A 12,265-nucleotide genomic window follows, 5' to 3' on the forward strand; every position below is an offset into this window, starting at 1 on the left:
AGTGGAACAACCTGCCTCCAGAAGTGGTGAATGCTCCAACACTGGAAGTTTTTAAGAAGAGACTGGACAGCCATTTGTCTGAAATGTTATAGGGTATGTGCAAATTGGTTGAGAAGACTCTCCAGACTGACACGTCTAATATTTGGAATGATGAGTGATACAACCAAGAAGTAACAGTACATGATTAAAGCATCAATTCAATTCACACAGGTCTAACAAAGATGGCCTTTGCTTAACAATCACCTGTTGAGTAACCATTTGAATTTACAAGAGTACTAAATGAGTGGTTTTTATGACTGATCCTCATACTACATTGGTCACAATATCCCCATGGGCATGTGACTGTGATCCAGCAATGACAAAGTTGAAGCATCCTGCACTCGTGCGATCATTATTTGTGAATTTCTTGGCCAGCTTCTTACGAGCAAAGTCAATGGGGAAGATGGCAGGCGGTTGTAAATGTTCTCATTTAATGACCTACCATGATGCACTTAATGACAATAACTGGAAGTGCCACAATTTCCATCACTAAGCAGCATGGTCATGTGATGTAACACTTTACAACTGCATTGTTAATGATGAAAATTCTGATCCCTATTACTATTGTTAAGCCAGGATACAAGCTGCAGCCCTCTGCATACTTATCCAGAGGTAAATCTTTTTGATTTGAACAAGATTTACCTGAACTGATAGATACAGGATTTATTTCTACACAGGCAATTAGCTAATCACTGTTTAAATGAACAACAGAACAAATGCAAAGATAAAAGTGCTCAGCAGCTGCAGTGCCAATGCAATATTTGTTAATTCAGAAGTTGAACAAGTGTAACATTAATGGATACAGCAACATTGTATGATAACAAAAGCACATTACTCCTCCTAGTACAGGGCTGACATGAGCACAATGATAAGTGCAATGTATTTTGTTCTAGTTTCTAACTGCTGGAAATTAATGTCATCTACAGATGACATAATGCTGTTGTTTTCAAGGGTCCTCTGTCTCCAGTAGAAATTGCCAGTACAATGCTGTCCACTTCTCAACCCAAAAGCAGAAAAATGAAGAATTGTGGCAAGAAATCAATATTATTCATTACTATATTTCTAAAATTCCTATCTTATGTTAATACTTGACCAAGCAAAATAGGAATCAAAGTCAGAAATTACAGAGTATTATTTAAAGAAATTAAGACCCAACTTGATCATATTTAATTATGATCTATGGAAAAATCAATACAGTAATGTAGTAAATCCAGATATCCCCACCCTTAAGTTTAAAGTGGCAATATACAGTATGCTTCAGGTACTTTTCGTGTAGTGACATATTCACTCAACTAAATACAGAATACAGCAGAAACATACAGATGATGTTTCAAAACACTATTGTGAAGAGTCACTACACACTTAAAAAAAGGTAAAAACCACTTGTCTGTTCAACTTATTTGGTTGAAATCTAAGAGCAACAAAAGCAAGTTAGAGGAGTAAAAAAAATTAAATTGCATAAAAATCATCTGCACATTTTTTTAAAAAAAGTATTTGCCTGCAAGACATAATACTTAATAATGTATTTGCACAGAACGCTTGTAATTCATTGTGTTATTGCATTAGGGTTTAGTTTTTCAACAAATCACAAAATCTCTTATACACTAGGGCACGGGTGTCAAACTCGCTGCGTCACATGACGTGTCGAGACGTATTGTGACTTTTTTCGCATTGCCAGAGCTGGGGTGGGTGTGGCCTCCGCATGATGCAACTGGATCACAGGCCGGCAGTTTGACACCCCTGATCTAGGGGCAACTGCATATTCGGCATACTAATGAGGATTTAACTAGTTACAAAACTGCATCTTACACCCATTAAATATTACATCATATTTAAGTGAAAAGGTTATTTACCGTGACATAACTATCAAGAGTTTCATGGCTTGAACCGTTACTTCATGGTCCCTGTCCAGAGCCATGGACACAATTCTATCCTAAATGGATAGAAAGCAACAAGAGAGAGATTGAATACTTTCTATTCCAATCGCTTTTTACTACAGAAATGTATCCTTTTGACACAATGCTTCCGATAGAATTAACTGCTCCTTCAATTTTATTAAACTATAACAAAAGAACATGACTAGGAATTTTAAAAGAACCATACATAGCAAAATAACTCATTGCTAAGTGATGTCTGAAAAGGTTATATTGTGTGGAGTAAAAAAAACCCGCAAATGTCCTTTATTTTTTTTAGCTTGAATGCTGATATTTAGAATTTACAATGGATGGTTTGTAGCACCCCCTACAGGCTTGGAATATTTGGAGTCTTGGTATATCAAAACAGACACAAATCTTAAGCTTTTGATTCCAAATATATTAGGTGAAACATACTGCTGTAGAAACAGTTGAAAAGATATTGGCTCTAATAATTGGAATCACTTACAATAAAAATTGGTAATTCTTAATTAGTTTTATAAAACATGCCTTGCATAGTTTTTATTTCCAGATGAAATTTCAGAACAATTTAACTGATTTTGAACTAACCCTGTCGTTTTTTACTAAATGAATCATAACAAGGTTGGTGAGAAAAGTTAGCAAATGCATACTTTCAAAGGACAAAAGTTAATACTAATTGGCTCTGTTAACTGTCAGGGAGGGCAAAGAATGTTCGGCAACCCTGGGGATGGTTGGTGTTCTAAGGTTGTTCTCTCCATTTTTCAAACTTTTAATACTGCATGCTTGCATTTTAATTCTGTTTTTAACTTTATTCTTAGTTATGCTTTTATATACTAACAAAGTTTTATTGTAAGCCACTCAGAGTTGTAAGACAGGTGGTAGAGAAATGTAATTAAAAATACACTTATATATTATTAAACATCCAAGCTCTGAAATATGTGCTTGTGCATTAGAAAAAAAATCATATGAACACTCACAATCAAGGGATTTGTGTTTCTAATTCCCCCCCCCCCAAAATCTGAGAGCCTGTAGTGAATCTAATTTAGTTCTAAAAACAATCACTTCTAAAATATCAACAAGTTCATATTGGGAAATGCTGATTTCAACTTACCTTGAACCTGCTAGTGAATAGATCCATTTTACAAACAACCTCTTTTTGACTATATATTCCCTGTAGTGCCTGAAGGCACTTCAGTCGTACTTCAGGATGCTATGAGGAAAAGAAAAATGGAGGGAGAATTACAGGCCCAAGTGAAATTATAAAGGTATCAACATTACTCAGTAGGCAATGGCAAGAGACTCATTCCTCAGGTGTCAGTCTTTTGATAGCTAAACCTGTCCACACCAAAGAGAAAAGATTTCACCATACTGCTTTGGTTATGATCCTTTGCCTGGAATAAATTGAGACATGTATTTTTCTGGGTAGTTTTTTTAATGCATGGACATGTAGGGCTTGGGGATATTAACTTAGCCAAGATATAGGAATGTATCTATATAAGTGTCATTAAGTTTGGTATAGCAGGGACACTGTCACTCTGATAGCCTTTGGATTCTCATTTTTTTTTGGCATTTGCAGTATTGGCCTATTTTTCCTTGAACTTGATTTCCTTGACATGCAATCTGTCTCAAGAGTAAATCATGGAAATGTATAAAATATTCTGAATTTGGAATACTTTGAATTTGAAATGAACTATTCTAATTGATGCCCTTTTGATTTTAGCAGCAGTGCTCCAACCTAAAAACTATCATATTGCCAGTCATGTAACAAAACTAGACAATTCCTTCAGCAACAGTTTGGGTTTACATTTATATTGCTTTACTATTTGGTTTTCTAAACTGGAAAAAGGAAAAATCAAGAATAACATTAAGTGAGTTGTCTTTAAACTTATTCTCCAAATTTATTTTTGTTGTTCAATGGAAGATTATCTTGTAAGCATATATGAACGAAAACACTAACTTTTGGCACTTAATCTTTGAAAAGGGAAACTGATATTTTTTTCCAGTTGTTAAGAAAAGAACTCACTTTATCATACAGCATCCAGCCAAGATATTTCAAGTAACTATCATTTAGGAATGTATCAGGATAAATTCTCATCCAGATGCCCATTTCTTCAATGCAAATAGCCCGAATATCTGGAATAATATCACTTTAAAAAAATGGAAAAATATTTGTCATCTTCCATGAGCTAGTGCATACATTCATACATACTCTATATTGGTATCATCTGCTATAAATAATCTTTATTAAAAGGACATTCTAAAACTATATGAAGTATATGAAAATTTTAAACAGATGATCACAATCAACAAAGAATTAAAAAATAGAAGATAAATTAACTGAGGTTGATCAGAAATTAGAAACTTTAAAAGATGAAAATCAGAAATTGATGCAAATAAATGGAGAATTAGAAGATTTAATAGCCATCATAGAAATGGAAAAGGCCTCATACTTTTTAAGATTTCAAAATATAATAGAAGATAAGGAAGAAGATCTCCTAGGCTTGATAACCGAACTACTGGCAGACGCATTAGGAATGGGGAAATTGCAAACGGAAGGAGAATTAGACCAGATCTATCGAGTCAACTCAAACTATTCTAGAAGAAATAAAGTACATAGGGAAGTACATGTTAGATTTCTTAAAAGTTCTACAAGAGATGAGATTTTGAGAAAAGTAAGAGATGAACCATTGAAATACAAAGAAAAAGAAACTGTAGTCTTCAAACAAATTCCTAGGAGAATAAGAGAGTCTTGAAGAGAATATCAGTTCCTAACTAGGAAATTAACTGAAAAAGGAGTGAATTTCAGATGGCTGATCCCAGAAGGGATCTTAATTTATTGGGATGCGAAAAGATATAGACTGGACACAGCACTTAAAGCAATGGAATTCTTCGATAACCACAGAGCATTTCTGGAAAGAGATGACCCTGAACCAAAGAAACAAGAATGGCAGTAGAAACAGCGACCAAAGAGAAGATGAAGAAATTAAAAATACATATGGAAAAGAAGGAGCAAGACCAAGAGATCAGAGACAGATAAGATCAACTAGAAGATTAAGACCTAGATATAACTGAAAGAGATGGAGGAAAGTGAGATTCTGTCAATAAATATAAATAGATTAAATTCTCCTTCAAAAAGGAGAAAAATCTTTACACGACTAAAAAAATTAAAAATAGATATAATTTGTCTTCAAGAAACACACATTAAGAGACAACACTATAAATTGTTAGAACAACCGAAAATTGGTAAACTTTACTTCCCACTAGCATCTCAAAAGAAGAGGAATAGCTCTATACATTAAAGAAACGATGAACCCCAAACAAATCTACACAGATGAAGAGGGGAGAATATTAATGGTGGAAATAATGATGGATCCAAAACAGATACTGATGGTAGCAATATACGCACCTAATGACAAGAGCAATTTTATCAAAAACTACATAAAAAATATTAGATCTAAACTATCAAAATCTGTATAATGGGAGACTTTAATGCAATAGTAGATGGAACCTTGGACTAAAAAAGCGCTAAACAAGGGAGAAAAGGAGGAAATATATTACCTAAAGCGTTCTTAAAAATGACAGAAGAACTCTGCATTCAAGATGTATGGAGAGAAAAAAACCAAAGAAATTGCAATACACATTTTATTCAAATAGACATAAATCATGGTCTAGAATTGATATGATATGGACATCTTTGAAACTGAAAATGATGATACAAGAAGTTGAGACAGAAACTAATGTTTGGGCAGATCATAACCCAATAAAGATGACTTGGAGAGGAACTAAGAAAAAAATTAAGATGGTCCTTGAATAAATCAATTATGAAAGAAAAAGAATTCCTTACAACTAGCGACAAAGGAAATGGATTTTTTCTTCAAAATAAATAAGAAAGAAGAAACATTGCTTCAAAACGTGTGGGACATGGCTAAAGCATATTTCAGAGGCTTGGCTAAAACTTACATCACTAAAAAGAATAAAGAAAAGAAACAACTACAGTTAAAGATGAAGGAAGAACTCAGAAAGCTAGAATCAGAATTACAAATAGATCCACAAAAGAAAATACTTAAGAAACAAATGGAGATAATAAAGCATAAATTAAATTTAGCCGAGATGGAAATAATGGCTCAACAGATTAAAAGGACTACAGATGGTTAGCACAGACTCAAAAAAGAAAAAGAAAAAATTGATAAATAATTGATAAATTGATAAATCCATTGGAAACAAGCACTAAACTTCTGGAGAAAATAGAAAAATTTGGAGAAGTGGCCGGCCTGACAATAAATAGAGAAAAGACTAAAGTGCTGACAAAGAATTTAACAGAAAAACAAAAAAACCAACTAACAAAAAAACCCAAATCTTCAAATAGTTAAAAAAGTTAAGTACTTGGGAATTTATCTAACAGCAAGATGTGTAAAAGAAAATAACAGTAAAAGAAGATAACTACGTAAGACTGGTAAAACAAATAAAATCGGATTTGGAAAAGTAGAAAAACCTTCAACTGTCAATGTTGGGGAGAATAGCAACAGTTAAAATGAACATCTTACCGAAAATACTTTTTTTATTTCAAACGATTCCTGTAAGGCTGGGAAAAGCCTTCTTTGATGAACTGAATATAATAATAATGAAATTTATTTGGCAAAGGAAAAAAATGAGAATTAAAGTGAAAATGCTACAAGAAACAAAAGACAATGGAGGATTTGGACTCCCGGATTGGAGGTTATACTACCAAGCAATTATTTTAATATGGCTTAAAAGAATGGATAATGCTTAGAAATAAAAGATTATTGTACCTAGAGGGGCATGACCTACAAATTGTTTGGCATGCTTTTCTGTGCTAAGGAAAAAATAAAATACACAGATACTTTCAAAACCATTTTATAAGGAATGCACTTCTTTTAGAATGGGAAAAAATAAAAGTAAACATTTATATTAAGATACCTGAATGGCTTTCAACAATGGAAGCTTTTGCTTACCCAAATTTAATTAACTACGACAAAGTTGTGACATATAAAGACATTTTGAATAATGAAGGAAAATTGAAAGACAGACAAGACTTACAAGAACAAGGTATTGACTTAGCATGGTGGCCATATGTGCAAATTCCATTTTTGCGCATGCCCAAGATGGCGGACGTGCTTGGCTGAGCTCCGCGAGGAGCTCTGGCAATTTTAGCGACCCTGGGAGCCCCACAGGAATGTCATTCTCTCTGTGTCGGGGGTCTGGATTAGAGTCGAGGAAAGCTTCTGGTAGTCACTTCTGGAGCTGCTGTGCTGCTTGTCTGGCTCTGTAAGCCCGGATGTTCGGAGGGCCCCGGCTGTTCGGAGGAGTTTGGGAGAGCCGTGCAGGCCCGGAAGAATTGGCTAAGCCCGTGCTGTGTTCTGCGGTGCCGACCAGCTGACTGTGCTCTGCGGCGCCGACCAGCTGATTGTCGGGGCCGCGGGAGCTCAACGAAGCCAGAGGGAGCGGCTGTGCTGTTTGTCGTCAGCTCTGTAAGTCCAGAGTTTCGGAGGAGTTCGGGAGGGCCGTGCAGGCCCGGAAGAACTAGCTGAGCCCCGTGCTGTGCTCTGCGGCGCCGACCAGCTGATTGTCGGGCCGCTGGAGCTCAGCTGATTATCGGGCTGCGGGAGCTCAGCGAAGCCTAATGGAGTCCTCCGGAGGCTCTGGAAGAACCCGGAAGAACCCGGCAGAGCCCTGCTTTGTACAGCACCGACCGGCTGGTTGTCGGAGCTGCGGGAACCCAGTGAAGCCTGGAGAAGTTTGGTGGAGGTCTTGGAAGATCTTGGGAGACCCGCATCCCGCGCCCCGCCAACCTGCTGACTGTGGCTGCTGCTATGCTGTTACGGGAGTCTGGTGGAGTCTTGCGGAGCCCGGAATAACTCGACGGAGCTTGGCGACTCTGGGGAGAACTTTCCAGTTGCTTGAGGAGCCGGATGCTAGTCGATTTACGACTATTATTATGAACTACGGCTTGGAGCAGCGCCAGCGTTTTAAGTGTTGGAGTGGTGGAGATGGTCCTGGTTGGCGTCTGGGACGGTTGGCGGTGAGGGAGTTGAAGTGCCGCGACCGCTTTGGTATGGTGACCATGGCCGGGTGGTGGAGTGTGGACTTCTATGCCTGGACATTTGGAGGCATGGACTACTGTAGCTGACTGGACCATGTCTTTTGGGCCCCACTGAAGTACTATGGGGCCCTGGTTCCCTCCCTATCGGTCGATTGTCACCTGGTCCCTTCCATGATGCGAAAAGGAACCTGAAACCGGAGCTTCTCTTACCACTCTGTGACTTTATGGGTTTTTAGCCCTAATCCACCTCGCTGACTGGTTTGCCCTATTGTCCTCCCTTTTTTCCTTTCCCCTTGGGTTTTGGAAGGTTCCGGGTGTATAACCACTGTGGGAGAGTGGTTAAGAGTTAAGAGTTTCCACCTGTTACCGTCCTAGAGGTGAGAGCTCTAGGCGGTATCTCTTTCCCCGGCTGTATATTCCAGGCTGCTCCCCGGTCCTGACCGTTGTGAGAGGACGGGGATTGTTCCGGGGTTACCCAGCTCTAGTGGCAGCGGAGCTGGGTTTGCAGTCTGGATATTCTCCTTCCACTTTAAGATCCTCCCATTTTATTTATTTTGATCTGGGTCTGTTTTTGCTGTATTATCCAATTATTATCATGGGCCTGAGTTACCCCAGCACGGTTTTGTTCGCCCTCAGGGGTGCCCCCCCATCCTGGGTGCGACCCGCCTTACCTTCTACTCTGCCTCTTGATGACGGGCCCGATTGTTGGGACCCTGAGAGATGGCTGGGCAGGAACAGGGGCCTAAGATATAAATTTAATAAGAGGCCCCTGATTACTTTTTTAGCCAAATTTTTTGTAGGGTTAGGGAGGGGGGAGGGTAGTGATTGGTTGGAGACGGGGGGTAATCCACCAACTGTTGTTCAGGCCAGGCCCAGGATAGATCACGTAGAGAGGGAGCTGGGGTCGGCCATCTCCGGAGCTCGGGAGCGGGTCGTGGGATTGCCTATTCCCACGACGATAGGGAATGGCAGCAGGTGTAAGATCAGAGGGCCGTACCGACCTCCGGGAGGGCTTCTCCGCTATTTACAAGCGGTGAGGCGCTCCGACCTTCTGCTTTTGCCCCGAGGTCCCGGGAGCAAGGATGTGCAGCCACCTGAGCTCCGGCTGGTGTACCTGAATGCCAGGTCCATTGCTAACAAGGCTCCTCTTGTCCGGGATCTGGTCGAGGGTGAGCATGCGGACCTGGCCTGCATCACGGAGACCTGGTTGGGCCCAGAGGGCGGTATCCCCCTGGTTGATCTTTGCCCACCAGGCTTCCGGGTGCTACACCGGCCTCGGACTCAGGGTAGGGGTGGGGGAGTGGCTGTGGTTATGAGGGAGACCTTATGTCCGCAGGAAGCCACCATTCCTCAGATAGTCGGGTGCGAATCTCTCTTATTGAGGTTTGGTCCTAGGGCGCAGTTGGGCTTGCTGCTGGTGTACCTTTCGCCTAGTCGCGCAGCAGCAGCCCTGCCTGAGCTTCTCGATATCCTCTCAGGGCTGGTGATTGAGTTTCCCAAACTTATGGTTTTGGGAGACTTCAATCTACCATCCCTGGGAGGAGCATCTGAGTTAGCTCGGGAGTTCATGGCTTCCATGACGGCCATGGACCTGACGCAAGTAATTCATGGACCGACTCATGAGGGAGGCCACACCCTTGACTTGGTTTTCTTATCTGGTCGGTGGTTAGATGATCTTGGTGGGGGCTCCCCAATTGTTATGCCCCTGTCATGGACCGATCATCATCTCCTGCGGCTGGTCTTCCGTTTTGCCACTCCCCACCGTGGGGTTGTTGAGCCAACCAGATGGTTCCGCCCCAGGCGCTTAATGGACCCTGAGAGGTTCCAGGCAGCACTGGGGTCCCCACCTGCCTCCTCAGCTCACAGCTCGGCAGATGCCTTAGTGGAAGCCTGGGAAAGGACGGCCACGGAGGCACTTGACCGAGTTGTACCCTTGCGGCCCCTGACCCGGCGCAGATCCCAATGGGCTCCATGGTTCTCCGCGGAGCTCCGGGAGATGAAGCGTCGGAGACGGGGCCTAGAGAGCGTTTGGAGGTCCAGCCGATCTGAATCTGACCGATTGCAACTAAGAACCCATATTAGGTCTTATCTCGCAGCGATGAGGGTGGCGAGGTCTAACTACTTCACTGCCCTCATCACGTCCGCAGATAATCGCCCGGCCGCCCTGTTTAGGGTGACCCGCTCCCTCCTTAATCAGGAGGTGAGTGAGGAACCCTTGCAGGGGCGTGCCGAGGAGTTTAGTCAACATCTGTCGGACAAAATCGCTCGGATTCGGACCGGTCTGGACTCCGACTGGGCAGTATCGGACGATCAGGACACGAGCGGTCTTGTCAATGTTACCTGGGAGGAGTTCGATCCTGTAACTCCGGAGGAAGTGGACAGGATTATGGGGAGGCTGAACTCCACCACATGTTTATTGGACCCGTACCCTTCCTGGCTGCTTTATGTAGCCCGGGAGGGGACACGAGGCTGGTTCCAGGCGGTTATATCTGCCTCTTTGAGTGAGGGTAGTTTTCCCGCCGCCTTGAAAGAGGCGGTGGTAAGACCTCTCCTCAAGAAGCCTGCCTTGGACCCGGCTGTGTTGAATAACTTTCGTCCGGTCTCCAACCTTCGCTTTCTTGCGAAGGTTGTCGAGAGTGTGGTGGCGCATCAGCTCCCTCTGGTCCTGGATGAAGCGGATTATCTAGACCCGTACCAATCGGGCTTCAGGCCCGGGTACAGCACAGAGACGGCATTGGTCGCGCTGGTGAATGATCTCTGGAGGGCTCAGGACAGGGGATATTCCTCTGTCCTAGTCCTATTAGACCTCTCAGCGGCTTTCGATACCATCGACGATGGTATCCTGCTGCGGCGTCTCAGGGGATTGGGAGTGGGAGGCACGGTTCTTCAGTGGTTCTCCTCCTATCTCCTGGGACGCTCGCAGTCGGTGTTGGCAGGGGGGCAGAGGTCGACCACGAGGCCTCTCGTTTGTGGAGTCCCTCAGGGGTCGGTCCTCTCACCTCTCCTGTTCAACATCTACATGAAACCGCTGGTGTCGGGCCTCGGGAGCCCGACACTCGAGGGGGGGGCCTCCACCCCCCCGGCACCCCCTGCCTTCCTGCCGCCGAACTCACCAGGCTCCATGACGGCCCGAAAAGCGCCGCGGCTGTTGTCCTCGCCCGGCGGCGCGTCCGCACAAGGCTCCCCGGCCCGAGAAGCTCCGGGGTCCGCGCCGCCGCTTCCGCCGCCTCCGGACGCGCCGCGGCTGTTGTCCTCGCCCGGCGGCGCATCCGCACAAGGCTCCCCGGCCCGAAAAGCTCCGGGGTCCGCGCCGCCGCTTCCGCCGCCTCCAGACGCGCCGCGGCTGGCGTCTTTGCCCGGCGACGTGTCTCCGCAGGGCTCCTCGGCCCGAAAAGCTCCGGGGGCCGCGCCGCCACTTCAGCCGCCTCCAGACGCGCCGTGGCTGCCGTCCCCGCCCGGCGGCGCGTCTGTGCAAGGTTCCCCGGCCTGCGGCATGACCGGTAGAGGCCCGAATCAACTCAGCGTCTCAGCGGCCTGGGAGGTTCCGGGAGCCTCGGCCTCGCAGCGGAATGCTTCGAGGACTCCGCCATTGCGGCTGCCTCCTCCGGCCGACGCCATGCCTGCGCAGGACTGTGTAATGCGGGAGCAGGCGAAGCCGTTAGGGGACGGGTCCCTCCCCGCCACGGTGACCGGGTGGCTGGGGGGCCTCGAGCGTGGACGACAGGGGGGTTCGGAGTTGGGCGTGGCAGGGAGTGGGTGAGGGGGAGGAGCACGGTGGCGGCAAAACACGGGAGGGGGCTTACCTGACTGGCCGTCGGGCGAAGGGCCTTGTAGGGGAGGGGTGGGGAAGTTATAGGGGATGGGAGGGCGTGGGCGTGTTTGGGTGGAGTTTGGGTGGGGTTTTCGGGTGTGTATATAGTAGCGTTGGCTGCAGGTAGCGGCCAACGCTGGCTTTGTTTCTTGTTGCGGCTGTTGCCCTGAAGAATAAAGTGCTTCTAGACCGCAGCGGAAGTCTCTCGTTCCTGTGTTCGGCACCCTGCCCTGCTTGCTGCAGGACGAGTTTTGACAGAAAGCCAGCGTTTCATAGCACTGCGGCCTTTCTGCCTTTCTGCTGTGTTCCGTTTTGTGCGCCATGGCAGAGGGTTTGCAAGGAGCCGCCTTGGAGACTGGATTGGAGGAGGCTGGCGTGGCCGGGGCGGAGGCGACACCACCTGCGGAGAGGGAAGTGGAGGACGCCCAGCCAGCTGTGCGACCTAAGGTGCGGGAAGCG

The 12,265-nt window shown here is 44.7% G+C and overlaps 1 protein-coding gene across 3 annotated transcripts in view; it reads right to left on the reverse strand.

Moving 5' to 3' along the window:
• LOC308667670 (cohesin subunit SA-2-like) overlaps positions 1-12,265 on the reverse strand; it is a 131,119-nt gene that overhangs the window by 76,076 nt on the left and 42,778 nt on the right. For all 3 annotated transcript variants that reach the window (XM_081327063.1, XM_081327062.1, XM_081327061.1), the window contains exons 12-14: positions 3,958-4,081; positions 3,046-3,144; positions 1,893-1,972 (exon numbers count right to left, since the gene is read on the reverse strand). In XM_081327063.1, the coding sequence (XP_081183189.1) occupies positions 1,893-1,972; positions 3,046-3,144; positions 3,958-4,081 (303 nt within the window). The remainder of the gene's footprint in view (positions 1-1,892; positions 1,973-3,045; positions 3,145-3,957; positions 4,082-12,265) is intronic.

This window comes from Vipera berus (assembly GCF_964194415.1).
Source record: "Vipera berus genome assembly, chromosome: 4".
NCBI classification, from domain to species: domain Eukaryota; kingdom Metazoa; phylum Chordata; class Lepidosauria; order Squamata; family Viperidae; genus Vipera; species Vipera berus.